Raw genomic sequence first — 22,296 nt, 5'->3', positions numbered from 1 at the left:
CATAAGAGAGCTCTCAGCACCTAGTCTTTCCTGCAGTCTTTCCATTACCTTTGGAAACTTTTGTTGCTGTTAATCAACATGAGGACCAAAGTTGTGCCAATGAAAGTTAAAGAAGCTATTATGAGACTGAGAAACAAGAATAAAGCTGTTAGAGACATCAGCCAAACCTTAGGCTCACCAAAATCAACTGTTTGGAAAATCGTTAAGAAGAAAGAGAGCACTGGTGAGCTTACTAATCACAAAGGGACTGGCAGGCCAAAGAAGACCTCCACAGCTGATGACAGAAGAATTCTCTCAATAATAAAGAAAAATCATCAAACACCTGTCCGTTAGATCAGAAACACGCTTCAGGAGTCAGGTGTGGATTTGTCAATGACCACTGTCCGTAAAAGTCTCCATGAACAGAAATACAGAGGCTGCACTGCAAGATGCAAACCACTGGTTTTGCCGGAAAAATAGGATGGCCAGGTTACAGTTTGCCAAGAAGTACTTAAAAGAGCAACCACAGTTCTGGAAAAAAGGTTTAGTGGACAGATGAGACAAAGATTAACTTGTATCACAGTGATGGCAAGAGCAAAGCATGGAGGAGAGAAGGAACTGCGCAAGATCCAAAGCATACCACCACATCTGTGAACCACGGTGGTGGAGGTGTTATGGCCTGGGCATGTATGGCTGCTGAAGGTACTGGCTCACTTATCTTCATTGATGATACAACTGCTGATGAATTATGAATTCTGAAGTGTATAGACACATCCTATCTGCTCAAATTCAAACAAATGCCTCAAAACTCATTGGCCGGCGGTTCATTCTACAGTAAGACAATGATCCCAAACATACTGCTAAGGCAACAAAGGAGTTTTTCAAAGCTAAAAAAATGTCAATTCTTGAGTGACCAAGTCAATCACCCGATCTGATCCCAATTGAGCATGCCTTTTATATGTTGAAGAGAATACTGAAGGGGACTAGCCTCCAAAACACGGCAAAGCTAAAGATGGCTGCAATTCAGGCCTAGCAGAGCATCACCAGAGAAGACACGCAACAACTGGTGATGCCCATGAATCGCAGACTTCAAGCAGTCATTGCATGCAAAGGATATAACAAAATACTAAAACATGACTAGTTTCATTTACATGACATCGCTGTGTCCCAAACATTATGGTGCCCTGAAATGGGGGGGGGGACTATGTGTAAAGACTGCTGTAATTTCTACATGGTGAAACCAAAGTGTATCAACATGGCCTTTATTAAAATGTGACAATGCAATTTAACCACGTGTGATTTTTTTTTTTTTTTTTTCCCTTTTCCTATTACAAATCTCAAATTGTGGAGTACAGAGACAATAAATAAATTATGGGTCTTTGTCCCAATCATTATGGGGGGCATTGTATATCGGCGAGATCAAGGGCAAGCTCAACGATCGTTTCGCTGAACACCTCTGATCAGTCCGCCTAAACTTGCCTGATCTCCCGTTTGCTAAACACTTTAACTCCCCATCCCATTCTCACACTGACCTCCTCCATTGTCAGAGTGTCCCAGCGCAAATTGGAGGAACGACACCTCTTATTTCGCGTGACAGCTTATACCCCAGCTGTATGATTATTAACTTCTCTAACTTCAGGTCTCCCTTGCTTTCCCTCTCTCCCCATCCCTTCCTACTTCTCCAACCAGTCTGACTGTCCTCGATTACATTTTATTTTTGTTTGCTTTGTTTTTACCTTCTTCTAGCTAACAATGATTCTACATTTTCCTTGATCTCCAACCGCTTTGTCTCGTTTTCTTGACCTTACACTTCCTTATCTCTGTATCTCCCTTTCCCCTGGTGAAGAGTCCCCGAAACGTCACCCATTCCTTGGTTCGGCAACTTGAGCGCCCAGGAGCAGAAAAGACTACAAAAAGTAGTAAACACTGCCCAGTCCATCATCAGCTCTGACCTCCCTACCATCGAGGGGATCTATCGCAGTGGCTGCCTCAAAAAGGCTGGCAGCATCATCAAGGACCCACACCATCCTGGCCACACACTCATCTCCCCGCTACCTTCAGGTAGAAGGTACAGGAGCCTGAAGACTGCAACGTGCAGGTTCAGGAATAGGTACTTCCTCACAGCCATCAGGCTATTAAACACAAGTCAAACAAAATTCTGAACATTAATAGACCATTATCTGTTTATTTGCACTTTATCTGTTTATTTATTAATGTGTGTATATATTAATATAATGGTATATGGACACACTGATCTGTTCTGTATTCATGCCCACCATATTCTGTTGTGCTGAAGCAAAGCAAGAATTTCATTGTCCTATCTGGGACACATGACAATAAACTCTTCTTCTCACCTTAGCTCACAGTCTCTTATCATCTTCTGATCTCTGGCCTTGTCCACCTATCATTAGACAATAGGTGCAGGAGTAGGCCATTTGGCCCTACAAGCCAGCTTCGCCATTCAATATGATCATGGGTGATCATCCACAATCAGTACCCAGTTCCTGCCTTCTCGCCATATCCCCAAACTCCCGCTATCTTTAAGAGCTCTATCTAACTCTCTTGAAAGCATCCAGAGAATTCCACAGATTCATAACCCTCTGTGTGAAAACGTTTTTCCTCATCTCCGCTCTAAATGGCTTACCTCTTATTCTTAAACGGTGACCCCTGGTCCTGGACTTCCCCAACATCGGGAACATGTTTCCTGCCTCTAGCGTGCCCAATCCCTTAATAATCTTATATGTTTAAATAAGATATCCTGCAACAAAATGCTTTAAATAAGATTCCCTCTCATCCTTCTAAATTCCAGTGTATACAAGCCCAGCTGTTTCATTCTATCAACATATGACAGTCCTGTCATCCCGGGAATTAACCTCGTGAACCTACCCTGCACTTCCTCAAAGATACCTAGTCAGGTCAGAGATAGGAAAGGTTTGGAGTGTTATGGACTTAGCACAATCAGGCATCTAGTTCTATAGTTTTATATCCTGCACTGTAATGGCATGAAAGAATATTTCATAATGATGCTATGTTAGAATTATAATAATATTAACTGGGTGGATCCTGCTATGGTAAATATTCACCACCATATTTCTTTCAGATCTGCAAAGTGTGGGGAGGTGGAATGGTGTTAGAGGTAGCAGGAAAGATTTTGGAAGGGGGGTTTCAAGGTTTGGATTGCCACATTATCTATGAGGATGACAGTATATATGTAGAAGGTATTTAAACGTATTTGAAGATGGTTCTGACTCTTCAGTGATGTCTGTCACGTAATCATTTCCTTAAATCTGCTGATGCTATTCACTTAAAGTAATAATTGACATGCTTCTGGTGGTCACATTCAAGATTACCATTTGATCAAAATCCCTTCTGGATTGCTGCTCCTCGGATATTTAAATTGTTTGTAGAAACATAGAAACATAGAAATTAGGTGCAGGAGTAGGCCATTCGGCCCTTCGAGCCTGCACCGCCATTCAATATGATCATGGCTGATCATCCAACTCAGTATCCCGTACCTGCCTTCTCTCCATACCCCCTGATCCCTTTAGCCACAAGGGCCACATCTAACTCCCTCTTAAATATAGCCAATGAACTGGCCTCAACTACCCTCTGTGGCAGAGAGTTCCAGAGATTCACCACTCTGTGTGTGAAAAAAGTTCTTCTCATCTCGGTTTTAAAGGATTTCCCCCTTATCCTTAAGCTGTGACCCCTTGTCCTGGACTTCCCCAACATCGGGAGCAATCTTCCTGCATCTAGCCTGTCCAACCCCTTAAGAATTTTGTAAGTTTCTATAAGATCTCCTCTCAATCTCCTAAATTCTAGAGAGTATAAACCAAGTCTATCCAGTCTTTCTTCATAAGACAGTCCTGACATCCCAGGAATCAGTCTGGTGAACCGTCTCTGCACTCCCTCTATGGCAATAATGTCCTTCCTCAGATTTAGAGACCAAAACTGTACACAATACTCCAGGTGTGGTCTCACCAAGACCCTGTACAACTGCAGTAGAACCTCCCTGCTCCTATACTCAAATCCTTTTGCAATGAAAGCTAACATACCATTCGCTTTCTTTACTGCCTGCTGCACCTGCATGCCTACCTTCAATGACTGGTGTACCATGACACCCAGGTCTCGCTGCATCTCCCCCTTTTCCCAATCGGCAACCAATTGTAATCCGAGTTCTCAAACTTACCATCATGTGGGTTAAAAAAGCAAGCATTTCAGGAGATGATATTTGAGACTTTTTCCAAGATGATCTAAGCTGCCGTACCAAATTAAAGTTTGGATGATCGTCTCGCATCTTTTTGTCTTGAGTGTCCCAATGCTCTTGAAGGCATTTAAGAACATTTTTAGTTTAAAGGAAAAACCCAGGGAGAAAAGTGATTTTGTTCTCTGTGAAAAACAAACTGTGGAGAAACTCAGTAGCAGTGCCAGTAGCATCTGTGGAGGGAAATGGATGGAAGACATTTTAACTCCAGACCCTTCTTCATGGCGTTTGCCTTCATTATGAGTTGCATTTCAATGAGGTGTTTTGGATATTAAGTTACTGTTGTGTAAATTCATGGGTATTGTTTGTAACAATTGGATTATGACTGATGTATTAAAGTTTTTGACTGTGTCAAACTCCAACTCAGTTCCTGGCGCACCTTACTTTCTTTGACAGAATTGCATCTAGCATCAGATGAAGAACAGTCTGTGGTGATTGTACCAGGTATGACTTGAAGAAATATTTTGTAAGAATATGGGTTGTCAGAACTGTTAAACTGTTGTATAAGTTGATATGAATCTTTCTCCGACCAATTTTATTCTATATTGTATCTCCACATGAACTGTGTTGTGAAAAAACAGAAAATATTTGTTTATTTAGTCTCAGTAATAATGTGGTAAATACATCACAGATACGAAGAATTCATTCCATTTTAATTTTGTGTTGTTACCTTTTTATTTTTGTGAGTAGCATCCATTGCATAGATTATTGATTTTAAAAACACACAGAATAACCAAGGATTATTTTTCTAATTTGTGCCTTTTTCCTAACTTGTAAACTGGTGTTTACAAGTTTTATATTGCTTTAGAGGACCCCTTTTGTGATTTCAATTGTGGATGCCCCATGTGTGATATTATTTCAGTATAGGTGGTTATGGATATCACATTTTAGCTGTTCCAATATGCAACACAACCTTTATGTTTTGGGCTCTTTGGCTTTTGTCATCAATAGTCCCTTGTGGCATATTGTATTCAGAAAGACAGTTATGTGGTGCAGTACACTAGTTCAGTACACTATTGAGAAAGCTATCAATGTATCAATCTGTTGCCAGGGAAATTGAATAAAAATAAAATAGGTAGTTTATGGGCTTGTTGTGTATGACATTGATGAGACCCACTATGAATTATTGAATAGGAACATTGTATATTGCACTGGTTACCTTGCTAAAGAAGGATATATTGTCTATGCGACCTCGGTGTTCTTTACATATTTTATCCAGATGGGTGTTTTTGGGTCTCTCAATTAAGGTCTTTTATCTTTTGGCAAATATCCAATAAATGTCAGTGTAAATATTATTGTATACTTTTAGCATGTATATATATGTATACAGTACTCACCCATATTAAAAAAAAAAATTCCATTGAAGGATGTTCAATGAAGGAGTTTGGAGATGATTTATTGGACTAAGACCACAAATGGGTTGTTGAGGTTAATAACCAGGCTATTCTTGTATGTACTGGGGGTTACAAAAATGAAAAGGAACTTGATTGAAACATACAAGGTCCTGAGGATTCCTCATAGGATGGATACGCAGAATATGTTTCCTCTTGTATGAGAATCTAGAACTGGGGATCATTAGCTTCAAGACCATTTGGCATTTTCTTTCTCAAAAAGCATGGTAACTGAGCCTTTGAGATGGATTATTGATATGCAAAAGGTTAAAAAGTTACTGTTGTTAGACTATTGTGTGGACTAGGTTAAAATCACATCAGTTCTGTGATCATAAAAATGATGGGGCAGATGTGTAGGGCTGAGTAGCGTATTCAGTGGAAGGTCCAGATGTGCTAGCTTTGCAATAGGCTTTGTCCTGTATTGTCATTTTTGCAATACTAAACATAGTATGTTATGGCTATGCAACTTTATATTCTTTATATATTTCATAATAATAATAATAATAATAATAACTTTATTTGTTAAGCACCTTAAAAAACAACCAAAGCTGACCAAAGTGCTGTACAGAAAAAAGAAAACAAGCAAGACATCATAAAACAGGCAGAACAACAGAACATACAACTAACACGAGGCGCATAAATTACATACAAAAATCCAAACAATAAATTAAAAAACATAAAACACAAGTACAAACAACGCAGCAAAACCAAGCAAATAAAGTTAATAAACAATTCGACACCTCACTGGTCTACAAAGGCCATGGAGAATAGATATGTCTTCAGGAGTGATTTAAAAACAGCTAGAGAAGGGGCCTGTTTAACGTGCAGAGGCAATTCATTCCACAATCTCGGAGCCGACACAGCAAAGGCACGGTCCCCTCTGAGCTTCCGCTTAGTCTTTGGCTCAATCAGGAGCAGCTGATCATCTGACCTGAGAGAGCGGGAGGGCGAATAAGGGTGAAGAAGCTCAGATAGGTAGGACGGGGCAAGACCGCTTAGGGATTTAAAAGTAAATAAAATAATTTTAAAACGAATCCTATACTGAATAGGCAGCCAGTGGAGAGAGGCCAAAAGGTGAGAAACATGATCATGCTTTCGTGTGCCTGTCAAGAGACGAACAGCTGCATTCTGTACCATCTGGAGACGGGCGATGGAGGACCGACTAACCCCCAGATACAGTGCATTGCAGTAATCCAGCCGGGTGGTAACAAAGGCATGGATTACCGTCTCAAAGTGCTTCCTTGACAAAATCGGCTTTATTTTTGCCAGCTGCCTCAGATGGAAAAAACCAGATTTAACAATTTCATCCATGTGGGTATTTTTGGGCTTCTCACATAGGACTTTTATCTATTGGCAAATATCTAACAAATGAATGTCAGTGTAAATAATAGAGAAACAAAATACTACAAATGTTGATTAATACATAAAATGACACAAAGTACTGGTTAAGTCAGTAGATAGGCAACATCTCTGGAGAACATGGGCAGATGACATTTCAGGTTGGCAGCTGCCAATTGTGGTGGAAAGGAACTGGTATGCTAGAATTCTTTTTGAGTCGGGTGAATCATCTAGTTATGTCAATTTTTTCTAATTATTCTTAACCAGGGATGGGCATTAAATGTGGTATTAATAATGTTGCTTGCATCGCCTGAATATTTAGATTTAAACGATAATTAAAAACAAATCAATTTACTGAAACACTGCGTGGCATCTTCACAAATTGTTTTATTGCATTTATTAGGATTGTTGATGGAGGGAAATATCAGACCTGAAAGAGATGGTGTGAGATGGTGCAAAATGCAAGAAGTTAGAGCAAAACTCCCACAACACTCTGATTCTGCCTTTTTGAATCCTCTGAAGATTAGACCTGTAAAGCCATCCATGTCGAATGAGGTAAAAACTTTGTAATCATTATTGCATTTGGTAAACCATGGAAGATTCACCTTGTGCACAGTGGTTGATCGATAAAGCAAGTCGTAAATCATGAAATTAGAGGCATATGTAATTGGGTGCAGGAATAGAACATAGAATAATACAGCAAATGAAGAGGCCCTCTGGCCCATAAGGTTCATATTGTTCTAATTTGTTTAATTTAGCATTAATTTGCCTATCTGAGAACTATATTATATCTTCCCCCACCACCACCACTCACTCCTAGCAGCAGTCAGTATCCACGTTGGGCCGGGCAATGTCCACCACTTTCTGCAACCTCCTTAGCTCTTGAACATTCAAATTCACTCAGTATGTTCTCTGGCATGCACTTGGAGTAGTTCGATAGAATATTTGGGAATGTGCCGAATCTCCTCAAATTTTTGAGGAGGTGGAGTGTTGATGAGCTTTCTTTGTGATTGTATCAACATTTTTGGCCCAGGACAACGATCAGAGATGTGTACGTCCAAGAACTTGAAGCTGACTCTCCACCACTGTCCATCCAATGAAGGCAGGTGCATGATCCATCGGCTTTCCTTTCCTCAAATCAACAATTGGTTCCTAGTTTAGCAAAAGGGAATCGTTGTAAATGGAGTACTTAGATTTTCATAAGACTTTAATAAAAATCTGCAACGGCGGTTGATGGACAAGGTAAGGGTATGTACACTTTAGGGTAGTATAGCAATGTAGATTTTAGTTTTTTCTTTAGTTTAGTTAAGTTTAGTAACACAGTTTAGAAACGGGGCCTTCGGATCACTGTGACCACGACGACCATAAATCGCCGACCATCGATCACCTCTATGTTATCCAACTTGCGTATCCACTCCCCATACATCAGGATCAATTTACAGAGGCTAATTGACCTACAAACCCACATGTGGGAGGAAACGAGCACCTGGAGGAAACCTAGGTGGTCTCAGGGAGAACGTGCAAACTCAGATCTTGAGAAGAACTTTTGATGAGAAGAACTTTTTTCACATAGAGAGTGGTGAATCTCTGGAACTCTCTGCCGCAGAGGGTAGTCGAGGCCAGTTCATTGGCTATATTTAAGAGGGAGTTAGATGTGGCCCTTGTGGCTAAGGGGATCAGAGGGTATGGAGAGAAGGCAGGTACGGGATACTGAGTTGGATCATCAGCCATGATCATATTGAATGACGGTGCAGGCTCGAAGGGCCGAATGGCCTACTCCTGCACCTAATTTCTATGTTTCTATGTTGAGACGGAGGAGGACCCAGGGGAAGCGCTCTGGAGCACTCACCCGACTCCGGCGACAAGGATTAAGCACACCGCTCCCGAGTATATTCCTTGCAAATCTACGTTCTCTCAACAACAAAGTGGATGAGTTACACGAGGAAAACCCCCCGCTCCTTGGACTCCTCAGCTGACCAGTGACCTGAACGAGTTCTATTGCAGGTTCGATAGACAGAAACATAACCCTGGTACCTCCTCCCTCTCTCCCCCTCCCACTCCTCCCCAATCACCACTTCACACCTACTCACAGCCTGACTCCAATCTGCAAAGACTGGACCCTTCCTCACACAGTCCTCCCCAATCACCACCTCACACCTACATACAGCCTGACTCCAGCATGCAAAGACTAGACCCTTCCCCACCCACTCCTCCCCAATCACCACTTCTCACCAACTTACAGCCTGATTCCAACCTGCAAAGGCTGGGCCCTCGTCCACTACCCAATCCCTCCTTGCTACCCAACATCAGTCTGGCCACTTCTCCATCACTAACAACAGCAATTGAGGAGGTGGAAAAACTATTCAGGAGACAGAAAAGCCAGAAATCTCCTGGACCGGACAATGTTCCCCCCTCTACCCCTCAATCTCTATGTCGAACAACTGGCACCGGTCTACACAGACATTTTCAACCGGCCCCTGCAAACCTGCACTCTCCCTGCCTGCTTCAAAGTCTCCACTATTGTTCCCGTACCCAAAAAGCCAAGGATTACTGGTCTTGATGACTACAGGCCTATTGCACTCTGTTATCATGAAGACCCTTGAAAGACCTGTGCTGGCCCACCTGAAAAATATCATAAACCCCCTGCTGGACCCACTGCCGTTTGCATATTGGGCAAATAGATCAGTGGATAACGCAGTCAACCTCGGCCTACATTTCATCCCCCAGCACCTATGCAAGGATTTTGTTTGTGGATTTTAGCACTGCATTCAACGCCATTGTGCCAGAGCTACTACACTCCAAATCTCACAGTTGACAGTGCCTGAACCCCTCTGTCAGTGGATCATCTACTTCCTGACAGACAGGATGCAGCATGTGAGGCTTTGAAACTACATCTCGGACCCGCAGATGCTCAGCACATCAAAGCTGCGTACTCTCCCCTCTCCTCTACACCAATGACTGCACCTCCACAGACTCCTCTGTCAAACTTTTCTAGTTTGCGGACGACACAACCCTGATTGGACTGATTCAGGATGGGGAGGAATCTGCCTACAGGTAGGAAGTGACACAACCTGCACCCTGGTGCCATCGCAACAACCTGGAGCTCATTGCTCTTAAGAAGGTGGAATCGATTGTAGACTTTAAGATAGCTCTGCCTCCCTTCCCCCCACTCACCATCAACAACACCACAGTCACATCTATGGAGTAATTTAAGTTCCTTGGAACCATCATCTCCATGGACCTTAAATGGGAGGCCACCATCGACTCCATAGTCAAAAATGCCCAACAGAGGATGTACTTCCTGTGGCAGTTGAGAAAAACGATCTGCCACAGGCAATGATGGTCCAGTTTTATACTGCCCTCATAGAGTCTGTCCTCACCTTCTCCTTCATGGTTTGGCTTGGCTCAGCCACCAAGCATGACATCCGGAGGCTGCATCGCATCATTCAATCAGCCGAGAAGGTTGTTGGTTGCAACCTTCACCCCATCGACGATGTACACTGCAAGGGCCAGGAAGAAAGCGGGTAAGATCATCTCTGATCCACAAACTCTTTGAAGCACTTCCCTCTGGAAGGCGACTCTGGACTGTAAAAACCAAACATAAAAACAGCTTTTTTTCCACGAGCACTACCTCCACTCAACAGCCAAAAGTCTGTAGGCTCCTCGTGCTCTGGTATTTTATTTAATTCTTCACAGGTTTAAATGATAATGTTTTATTTTTAACTGTCTACTGTATATCATGTTGTTATTTGCGAGCAAAGCACCAAGGCAAATTCCTTGCATGTATACATACTTGCCTAATAAATTTAATATAAGACAAGGGGCTGGAATAAACTGGCCCAGTCAGGAATCGTACAACATCAATAGTCCGGCTCTGCAGGTTTTGTGCTTGGAACCCAATTTTCCGCTATTTCTGTTTGAGGAAAAAGATCAGTTCAGATCTTTGTGGTTGGCGGAGAATTCTTGTAGCAGCAGGAGTTCGTCACTCAGCACTGTTTTTGTGTTTGCAAATCAAATATAATCTTGGATAGTTTTGTTTAGAATGTTTTTTAGATTTAGATTAGATCTTGGCCTTTTGCCAAGTTGTCAACATGGAAGTAAATTAAACCTCACAGTTATGTCCTTTTTCCCCACTTGTGACTATCTTTGAATGCATTCATACAATTTGTTTTGACTACTCCTTGTCGTGACTTCCACAAACTAATAACCTTCTAGGTAAAGAAGCTCTCTGAATATCCTCTTGCACCAACGTGTCACACTCTTCTGCATGTGGAAATGTATTATTTGAATTTATTTAGGGTCTTTAGGATTGTTCTCTCCTTCCAGGTTTGCTTTAATTTGCTTGGCCAAATAAATTCCGTGGAGGAATAGAGGTGTTGCAGGAAAATGAGTGCCTGGCACTTGCCATTATGATCCATATTAAAGCCAAAGTCAGTTGGAGAAAAGTTGGGTAGCAACTGTCCGATAGGAGATTCTGATGGGACTGATGATTTCCGACAGGCTAAAGGGAAAACTTGAAAAAGTTTTCATGATGGATGAATTTGTAACAAGTTTCTTGCTTTTTGTCATGGATCAGGTTATTAATGAAAAGCGGGGGTCCAAGACTGCATCTTTGAAGGACCTCTGCCCAGAGGACAAGAGGCGCATTGCTAATCTAATCAAAGAGCTTGCAAGGTGAGTTTTGCAACTTTCAATCTCTTGTGGTTTTCACCCTTTTTGTTCTTTATGTCCATACTCTTTCTCTTACTGGTCTAAGACATTTCATCTGATCTGTGCTGAGCAATGTCACATCACGGATACCACAAAGTTGGTGCTCAACGTGAATGTATACATACGTTAATGATAAATACAACAATAAATATGATAATGAATGGAAAACAGCAGAATGGTACAAGATCATAGTGCACAAAAGATTAAAGTACAATAACAGAATAATCCAATGAGGAGTTATGAGTAAGAGCACATGGTAGCACCTCCGGGCAGGATGGGTGAAAAAAGGTTAAGGAGTTTGATAATAGTGGGGAAGAAGCTGTCTTAAGCCTGAATGTCTGAGCTTTCAAACTCCTGTATCTTCTCCCAGAAGTAGAAGTAATGGCCAGGGTGGCAAGGATGATTTCCTGATCCAACATATCATGAAGATAGACTGAATAGCAGGAAGCCTATTTGTCGGTTACGTCGAGCAATCCTTGTTCAATCCATACCAGGGCCCCATCCCCGACCTCTACCTCCGCTACATCGCCGACTGCTTTGGTGCCATCTCCTGCACCCGCACACAACTGACTGACTTCACCCGGCACTCAAATACACCTGGACCATTTCCGACACTTCCCTACCATTCCTTGACCTCACTATCTCCATTGCAGGTGATAGATTTCTGACCGACGTCCACTATAAACCCACTGACTGATGGGTATCTGGACTACACTTCTTCCCACCCTGCTTCCTGTAAGGACTCCATCCCCTACTCCCAATTCCTCCGTCTACGCCGCATCTGCTCCACGGATGAGGCGTTCCACTCCAGGACATCTGAAATGTCCTCATTATTCAGGGAACGGGGGTTCCCCTCCTCCACTATAAATGAGGCACGCACCAGGGTCTCTTCCATACACCACAACACTGCTCTCTCTCCCCATCCCCCCACTCGCAACAAGGGCAGAGTCCCCCTAGTCCTCACCTTTCACCCCACCAGCCGTCACATACAAAAGGTAATCCTCCGTCAGTTTCGCCACCTCCAACGTGACCCCACCACTCGCCACATCTTCCCATCTCCCCCCATATCTGCCTTCCGCAAAGACCGCTCCCTCCATAACTCCCTTGTCAATTCTTCCCTTCCCTCTCATACCACCCCCTCCCCGGGCACTTTCCCTTGCAACCGCAAGAGATGCAACACTTGTCCCTTTACCTCCCCCCTCGACTCCGTTCAAGGACCCAAGCAATCGTTCCAGGTGCGACAGAGGTTTACCTGCATCTCCTCCAACCTCATCTATTGCATCCGCTGCTCTAGATGTCAGCAGATCTATATCGGTGAGACCAAGCGGAGGTTGGGCGATCGTTTCGCCGAACACCTCCGCTCGGTCCGCAATAACCAAGCTGACCTCCAGGTGGCTCAGCACTTCAACTCCCCCTCCCACCCCGTCTCCGACCTCTCTGTCCTGGGTCTCCTCCATGGCCACAGCGAGCAGCACCGGAAATTGGAGGAACAGCACCTCATATTCCGTTTGGGGAGTCTGTATCCTGGGGGCATGAACATCGAATTCTCCCAATTTTGTTAGTCCTTGCTGTCTCCTCCCCTTCCTCAGTCCCCCTGCTGTCTCCTCCCATCCCCCAGCCTTCGGGCTCCTCCTCCTTTTTCCTTTCTTGTCCCCGCCCCCGATCAGTCTGAAGAAGGGTTTCGGCCCGAAACGTTGCCTATTTCCTTTGCTCCATAGATGCTGCTGCACCCGCTGAGTTTCTCCAGCTTTTTTGTGTACCTTCGATTCTCCAGCATCTGCAGTTCCTTCTTAATCAGTGATAAACCTTTGATGGACTTGTCTATGTTCACTACCCTCTGCAGATTTAGGTGGTCAAGGGCAGATCGAGCTGCGATGCATCCTGTTAGTATACTTTCTATAGTGTATCTGTAGATGTTTAAAATGATCTTTGTGGATAAACCAAATCTTCTTGCACACCTAAGAAAGTAGATGTGCTGATGCACTTTATTGATCATTACATTTGTGAAGGGATCAGATTGGGTTGTGAGTGATATTGATAGTACGGAACTAGAAGCGGGTGACTATCTCTACAGTAGATTCATTGATGAGGGCAAGGTTGTGTTCACCCCCTCATTTCTTTGGTCAACAGCCAACTTCTTTGGTCAATAGCCAACTTGCTGATGTTAAGGGGTAGGTAGTTGTCCTGACACTGCGGTGGTGGAGAGTTGAAGTATGTTGTGCAGTATATCGTGTAAATATATTTTGAAGCCTTCTTACATAGAGAGTCATATACAGTGATACAGCGTGGAAACAGCATGGAGCAAGAAGGGGGATGGCAAGGTAATGGAATTATTAAATGCAAAATTATTAACTTTAACTTAACTTCTGCCGTTAGTGCGGGCCTGTCAGCCGATCATGCGCAGTTGGGGGGGTAGGGGGAGGGCTCATGCCTCAGTGGTGGAATATTGCGTTGGGGGATCAGGCTTCCCGTGTCCCACTTAGTCTAGTAACACTTACAGATTAATGTTAAGATGTGATATTTCACATACATATATCTTTGAAAGACGACAGGGTAAGTTGATAATATTGTTAAAGCAGAATGGTTACGTGCCATTATAGTAAGACAGGAGTACAAACTCAACCAAGATATGTATTAGAAATTGTTTGACGTCTGCTGAAGTATTGTGTTCAACTCTGCATGAAAGGATGGCAGAAACGTTTGTACTCAAGTGATTTACTAGAATGATATCAGAGATGAAGGACTTTGGTTATGTAGCAAGCCTAAAAAAGATGAGTTTGTACTTTGAATATTTTGAAGATTATGGATAGATTTAAACGATAGGCCCATAATTATAGGAATATTTAATTTAGCAACTCTTTTCACTGTCATGAAAATCAGACATATTTGAGTCAATTGGCAAAAGATCAGAGAGAAGATTGGAGAAATGTTAAAAAAAAAGATTCATTTAGTGCACCGAAGAGTTGCTAGTAAAGCCAGTATTTTTCCAATCATTGTATATCAAACTTGTCATCTTTCATGAATTGAAACAACTTTGTATCTTAAATATAATCGTAGTTGAATGCATTTTTTAGGAACTGGGATAATCAGTTATAAAATGTTGAACAGAATACATAAACTTCCAACACTATAAACTCACTTTGGATAAAACGCTATTTGCTTCTCTTGTGCATAAAATATATATTTTATATGCTTGTCTACTTAGGGTAAGCGAAGAGAAAGAAGAAACTAAAGAACGATTAAAGGCTGAACATGAAACATTTGAGAAGAAAATCAAAGAGCTGGAGGATCAGAATGGCCTAATTGCTACTGAGCGGGAAGATATCCTTAACTGGTCTAATAATTTTGAATTTTTATATATTATGTTCCAAAAATCTGACAGAACGTATCTAGATAATGCATATTTGGTATAGACACAATTAAAAAATGTTGGATGGAATGCAGTGTTACTGCAGTTCCAAGATCCAAGATGATACCACCATAGTCATTATCCATAACGTTAGTGGATTTGCATATCATTCCAGAAGAGTTTGGAAATAGTGACCATATCACTGTTAAACTTCAATTTGTTATGGACAATGACAAGAATAGACTGGAAATTAAGGTCTGGAAAATTGGTGAAGTGAAGAGGTAGCAGCTGCTTGCAGGAGGTCAACTTCTGGCCAGTGGAGATCATCAAGGATAAAGTAGTTTGTTATGTGTCAATGTGTTTGTGCAAGGATGAAACAATGGCCCTACAGGAGGATAAAAAATGTAGTCATACTTAAAAACAAGGCGGGGGTTGATTTTGTGATTAGTAATCTGTGACCCTGTGGTGTTCATAAGAATTGATGCTATGATTTTTGGTTTTTGTTCTGTACATTAACAATTTGGATGTGAATGTAGAAAATATGAATAATGACTTTGCAGATGAACTTTTGGGACATTTTGCCTCAGATGTTGCTTGACCCACTGAGTTCTTCCAGTTTCTGTTTATGTTCTGTTCTTTATTACAGCTTCTGTAGTCTCTTTTGCCTTCAGTGTCTCCTCACAGCTGAAATACTTCATTTCAGGCAATATCTTGGTAGGTCTTCTCCGCCCCATTTCCAGTGCGTATAGATAATGGCAAGTATCCCATATGCCTCCACTACCATATGTACCCGTGCTGCCACTTGGAGATATCTTTGGACTAGTATATTGAGGTCACTGTGTTAGTAAATACTTCTTGGGACCCTCCCTTTCATTTCATGTTGCTCATCTCACCAAGTGATCAATATTATTTTATAGCGTGGGACTAGCCTCCTCTCATCACCAATTTTCATATTGTTAGCAAACTTACTGCAGGTGCACAACCTTTTATCCGACGATCCAAATAACGAAAACCTCCGAATAGCGACATTTTTTCGGGTCCTTGAAGAAAGGTCCTTGAAAACGTTCACCGAGGGCGGCCCGCAGAGGTGACAGCGGAACCTCCGGTCGGTCCTCGAAGAAAGGGGAACTAAATCCCCATTCATAAAAGAGGTGAGGGTATATTGCGCGGGAGGGTTAATAATTGACAATCTGCTGCTGCCTGCCCGCTGGGTTAGAAAGTTCCCACGGTAGACACGATACACAGTGTATCGTGAGTCTTGCGTGGGAACTTTTAAACTTAGCGTGCAGGCAGCAGCAAATTGTCGCTCCCTTCAGTTTCACCCCACCTACACCCCTCTGCTTCCCGGCCATGTGTGTGACCCCTTCCCTCCCCAGCTCCCCGCTCATTGCACCGGCGCGGGGGCTTTGCACTGTCTTCACGTCGGCGATTCTAGCAGCGCAGTGCAGTCACCGGAGACGTCAGGACCAACGGGACACCGACCCCCAGGCCCACCGCAAGCACGGAGAACCCAGAGACCCACAGCCAGCAGCAGCCCAGCCCCGTTCCAACTCCAGAGGAAAACTGCAAACTGGCCGGAGACGTCAGGACCACCAGAAGCCGCTCCCCGATGGGCCGCTACGGCGACAAGTGGCAGTTCGCCCACAGCCCGAGCTGCGCCCTCTCATCGGGACACCGACCCCCAGGCCCACTGCAAGCACGGAGATCCCAGATCAGCAACTCCAGCCCAGCCCCGTTCCAACTTCAGAGGAACACGCAGTGTATGGGCAGAAGCTGATAGTGTGGAAGGTACTTCTTGTTCTTGGGGTCGCGTTGGAGGGGGAGGGGGGTATTGTGCTGTTTGATCGCCCTCTACTATCCCAGGGACAGGGAGACAGGACGTTCACCGAGGGCGGCCTGCAGAGGTGACAGCGGAACCTCCGGTCGGTCCTCGAAGAAAGGGGAACTAAATCCCCATTCATAAAAGAGAAGTTGAGAGTATATTGCGCGGGAGGGAAGGGGTCACACACCGCAAGCACGGAGAACCGAGAGACCCACAGCCAGCAGCAGCCCAGCCCAGCCCCGCTCCAACTTCTTCTGCCGGGATCAAGGCGCAAACTCGCAACCTTGCGGATATGAGCCGAGCACTCTACCACTGAGCCAGCCATTAAAATCTACGCAAAAAAATTTCCATTCCGAAGACCGACAAATTCTGAATTACGAAAGGTGTCTGGTCCCAAGGCTTTCGGATAAAAGGTTGTGCACCTGTAATCGTACTTTATTCATTCATATCCAAATTGATAATGTACATAACAAATCATAATAGTCTGGGCACCGATCCCTATGGTGCACAGGCTTCCAAACCACAAAAACAATCCTACATCTTCCTGCTCTGCTTCCTATTACAAAAGCGATTTTAAGTCCAATTTATCAACCTAATCCTTTGGGTTAGCTACCATGTAACATCCAAAGGCCTTACTGAAAACATGAAGTCATCAATAGTATTGACACTTGAATATATTTTGTTACCTATCAGCTCCAGCATCCTGTTTTGATCTTGATCATCATTCTGGCTGGAATGTGCATATTTTTCCTGTGACTCTTGGTTTCCCCTGGGTGATGTGATGTTGTCCCGCAATCCCAAAGTGTGTTGATTGGTAGGTTAAATCACAACTGCAAATTGTCGTTATTTAGGTGGGTGACAGGAGAACCAAAAAGCACACGATGGAAATGTGAGAGCGAAATAGGTGGGGAATGGAATTTATGGGAATATTTTAAGTGCCAGCATGGACTTAATGGGCTGAATGGCCTCTGACATTGTAAGTAAATAATCTCAATTGAGTTGTTTACTCAATGGCCCTGCTTATTGCACAATTTCCTTCAAACACATTTCACTACTCAGTAAGTTAGCATTTACAAGATCTGCCAGTAAATACTAAAACATGAAACAAATTATTGAATATATTTTTAACTAGAGTATCCAGATGAGACTTCTGAGAATAATTGTGCACTATGATCAATGGTAAGATTTCATTGGGGTCCAGTTTTGGTTCCTACGTACATGTCCTGACTTGGAAATATATTTCTGTACCTTTTTTGTGGTTAATCCTGGGTCTCTCAACAAACCAACTTTATGGGAGTACCAAATGGACTGTAGAGGTTCAAGATAGTCTCTCGCCACCACTTTCTTAACTTCAATTGGAGATGAGCGATAAATGTTGGCATTGCTAGTTCTGCTTGTATCGTGAAAATTGAAAATAAATACAAATAATTGAAGGGTGATGTTTGAGAGGTAAGGTTAGCTTTATGTTCATTGTAGAATGGATCTGCTAGTCTACCATTTTACCGCACAATTCAAACCTATGTGTGAGGTAATTGTACCTTTGAAGACTGTTACCAAACTTATTTTAATAATGCATATACGTCCAATCGAGAATGTAGACCTCATCTCCAAATAACCTTGCTTTTACCATGACTCTCCTTGTCTAGTCCCTTCTGACCTACGAAATCTCTTGCTCTTAAAAACTTCAATAAGGGCGGCACGGTGGCGCCACGGTAGAGTTCCTGCCTTACAGCGTTTGCAGCAGCGGAGACCCGGCTTCGAACCCGTCTACAGGTGCTGTCTGTACGGTGTTTGTATGCTATTCCCGTGACCAGATTCAGATTCAGATTCAATTTAATTGTCATTGTCAGTGTACAGTGCAGAGACAACGAAATGCATTTTACCACGTGGGCTTTCTCCGAGATCTTTGGTTTCCTCTCACATTCCAAAGACGTACAGGTATGTAGGTAAATTGGCTTGGTGTAAGTGTAAATTGACCCTAGTGTGTGTAGGATAGTGTTAATGTGCGGGGATCGCTGTTCGGTGCGGACTCGGTGGGCCGAGGGGCCTGTTTCCACCATCTGGAAACTAAACTAAACTTTCTATGACCTTCTTTCCAAAATCCACAAAACAGGACTGCTCTCGCATATCCAATGTTTCTGCCTGCTCCTGCCCCACAGTATTCAACTCCAAATACCTCATTCTATCTTGATGCCCCTCCTTGTCCAATCCCTTCTGACACTACACACGCTCTTGAAAACGTCATTAACTTTCAATTCGTAGGCCCCAATTGCCTCATCTTTACCAGAGCGACTTAGACCATTAAGGGATGAATACAATACTCATGAACAAAACAATGATATGTTAGAAATATTACCGTAACATAGTTTTTCCACGAGAAAAAAAAGTTAATCAAGATATTCAGATTCAAAACAAAGGCTGCAAGATGGAAAATGAAAAATGATTAGTAGTTGGAGAATGTTTAAGAGGGAACTGCAGATGCTGGAAAAATCGAAGGTAGATAAAAATGCTGGAGAAACTCAGCGGGTGAGACGGCATCATTGGAGCAAAGAAATTGGTGATGTTTCGGGTCGAGAGCCTTCTTCAGACTGATGTGGGGTGGTGGGATGGGAAGAAGAAAGGAAGAGGCGGTGACAGTGGGCTGTGGGAGAGCTGGGAAGGGGAGGGGAAAGAGGGAGAAAGCAAGGACTACCTGAAATTGGAGAAGTCAATGTTCATACCACTGGGATGCAAACTACCCAAGCAAAATATGAGGCGCTGCTTCTCCAATTTGCGGTGGGACTCACTCTGGCCATGGAGGAGGCCCAGGACAGAAAGGTCAGATACGGTATTTGAAGGGGGAGTTGAAGTGCTGAGCCACCGGGAGATCAGGTTGGTTATTGCGAACTGAGCGAAGGTGTTGGGCGAAGCGATCGCCAAGCCTACGCTTGGTCTCACCGATGTAGAGCAGCGGATGCAATAGAAGAGGTTGGAGGAGGTGCAGGTGAACATATGCCGCACCTGGAAAGACTGCTCAGGTCCTTGAATGGAGTCAAGGGGGGAGGTAAAGCGACAAGTGTAGCATTTCCTGCGGTTGCAAGGGAAAGTACCGGGGAGAGGGTGGTTTGGGTGGGAAGGGACAAATTGACCAGGGAGTTACGGAGGGAGCCGTCTCTGTAGAAAGCCGAAAGGGGAGGAGATGGGAAGATGTGGCCAGTGGTGGGATCAAAGTTGGAGAATGATGTGTTAGATGATGTGTTGTGTTTATCTTTAATGGTCTAAGCAGCTCCTGATTTTTTTTTTTTCTTTTGCGATTATGGAACACTTTTCTTTGCCTTCCAAATAGTTTGATTTACATGTTTTTGTTTCCTTTTGTTATTCCTTCCTTTGTTTTCTATAGTTTTATTCATGGCCTTTCTTTTATTCATAATGTGCATTACTGCTTAGTTATTTGCGCATTTTTGTTCATTAATTATCTTTTAAACGCTTCGCATTTCTTTGTGAGCATACCTATTTTTAGATTGCATTTTCTGGCTCTATTCTTATCTGTTAAAAAAAAATTACCTTTCCAATTGACTCCTTTTATATTTATCTGTCATGTGTTCTTAAATTTATCTTGTATCTTATGTAGTGTCCAACTGTTTCTTCGGGTTGCTTCATTCTGATTTGTTAACCATTATTATATACAGTAATGTTCTGTCTAATTAGTTTTTTTACATAAAAATGCAGAATATATTGAAGGCCAGGTAGCAGCTGCAGAGTGAGAAACTGAGAACATTACAGATGGATCATCTCTCATCAGAACCGTGATTTGAAATGTTAACTCTTTTTACCTCTCTGCTGTTTGACCTGCTGAGTAGTTCCAGCATTTTCTATTTTTATTTTGGATTTCCAGCATCTGCAATCTTTTGCTTTTTGATTTGGATCTTATACTCCTAAATAAGAGGTTTCCTAAATTTGGATGAAGAAAGCATTGTAAAATATATCAGTTTGACGAAGGGTCCCGACCCAAAACGTCACCTATGCATATTTTCCAAGGATGCGGCCTGACCTGCTGAGTTACTCCAGCACTGTGTCCTTTTATTATAAAATCACTGTTCTCTATACCTTTGTTTCCTCTCGCAGTTTTTGTGGTTAGTTTGTCTCTTATTTTTCCCTCATCTCTCTTTTTCTCTATTAGGTTGTTTATAGCTTGATTAATCACCTTTTCTGCTTTATATAGTCATTATGTTGTTTCTAATTAGTGCAACTAATTCAATACCTTTTACTCGCACATCATTCCTAATTGTTATAACCTGTTATATTTATTTGCTAGTTTTGCTTTTTATGAAACCATGTTTCAGTTATTCCTATTATATTTTCACTATGGGTTATTACCTTCTGCCATTTCATTTTGGAGCAAGACGCTTAATAGTTAGGTGTTTTAATTTATCCTTAGTTTAAATCAGCACTTTCTTAACTAAAGAATAAATGTTTACAAGCCAATTATATTACTATTTACTGTGTACATTTGATAGATAAAAGGCAGTTCTTGAGTGTAACTAATAGGAATGTAGTCGATGTTTAGCGTGCCAGTGTTGAGGCTTAGCAGTTAAATTATTAAAGAAAAAATATGCAGATGATGAATTGGCCGGGTTGGTCCAATTTATAATCGCATTCCTGTACAACATGATAATTTTCTCACCCAAATAATTACCTATTTTCTATATCTTAATGGCATACTGTTAAAATAAGAATAGGAATTTTTTCAAAGGCATTTGTTGTATTAAGATCTAGCACACCTTTTTCTGCATTTCGGATCAAAGTATTTCTGGAATTTTTAGAAAGCAAAGGTTTTTCTCATGTACCATGGATCTTTTGTTAATCACTTTAAATGTGTAACCTGTGGTACCTGGCTCTGCACCCAATAGCTTGCATTATTTAAGTTGGTCATAATTTGTACCCCTCTGTTCAAATCTCTCATCCCTCTCTGCTCTAAGGATGGGGCTGGTTTACTCTGAGATCTTTACAATGATCCCCAGCAACTTTCCAGAAACTACAAATTATATATTTTGCATAAATAATGTCACATATGACGCGTGTAGGAAGGACCTGTAGATGCTGGTCGAAACCGAAGATAGATGCAAAATGCTGGAGTAACTCAGCAGGATAGGCAGCATCTCTGGAGAGAAGGAATGGGTGATGTTTCAGGTCGAAACGTCTTCAGAGGTGATGGGTAGTGTGTAACCTCCTCCCCACTTCTAATTGGCAAACAAATAAAAATATTTTTTAAATCTCGTACCTCATTTCTGTACCTCGTCAGTTCATAGCAGTTATCAGTTGGAGCAAATGTCTGCAGAAGGTGTTCCTTGCATTTCTTAGTTTTAACGTTTCAAAAATAACTATTGTTTATAGAAATTGGTAGGGAAGATGGAAGAAATGGCTGAAGGTGAGTATGATGCTGTCCTCTTCACATCTTGACACA

The 22,296-nt window shown here is 42.4% G+C and overlaps 1 protein-coding gene across 3 annotated transcripts in view; it reads left to right on the top strand.

Annotated features, from left to right (window-relative positions):
- Nucleotides 1-22,296, top strand: part of kiaa1328 (KIAA1328 ortholog) — a 140,211-nt gene that overhangs the window by 1,631 nt on the left and 116,284 nt on the right. Inside the window, exons 2-5 of one of the 3 annotated variants that reach the window (XM_055632442.1) lie at nucleotides 4,640-4,687; nucleotides 7,376-7,527; nucleotides 11,549-11,646; nucleotides 14,888-15,003. In XM_055632442.1, the coding sequence (XP_055488417.1) occupies nucleotides 7,384-7,527; nucleotides 11,549-11,646; nucleotides 14,888-15,003 (358 nt within the window). In that variant the 5' untranslated portion in view covers nucleotides 4,640-4,687; nucleotides 7,376-7,383. The remainder of the gene's footprint in view (nucleotides 1-4,639; nucleotides 4,688-7,375; nucleotides 7,528-11,548; nucleotides 11,647-14,887; nucleotides 15,004-22,296) is intronic. The other 2 variants (XM_055632436.1, XM_055632449.1) reach the window with 2 other exon arrangements.

The sequence above is a fragment of the Leucoraja erinacea genome, chromosome 1 (genome assembly GCF_028641065.1).
Source record: "Leucoraja erinacea ecotype New England chromosome 1, Leri_hhj_1, whole genome shotgun sequence".
NCBI lineage: Eukaryota > Metazoa > Chordata > Chondrichthyes > Rajiformes > Rajidae > Leucoraja > Leucoraja erinaceus.
Note: the sequence above shows the minus strand (reverse complement) of the source record. Positions and strands in the feature narration are given on the sequence as shown.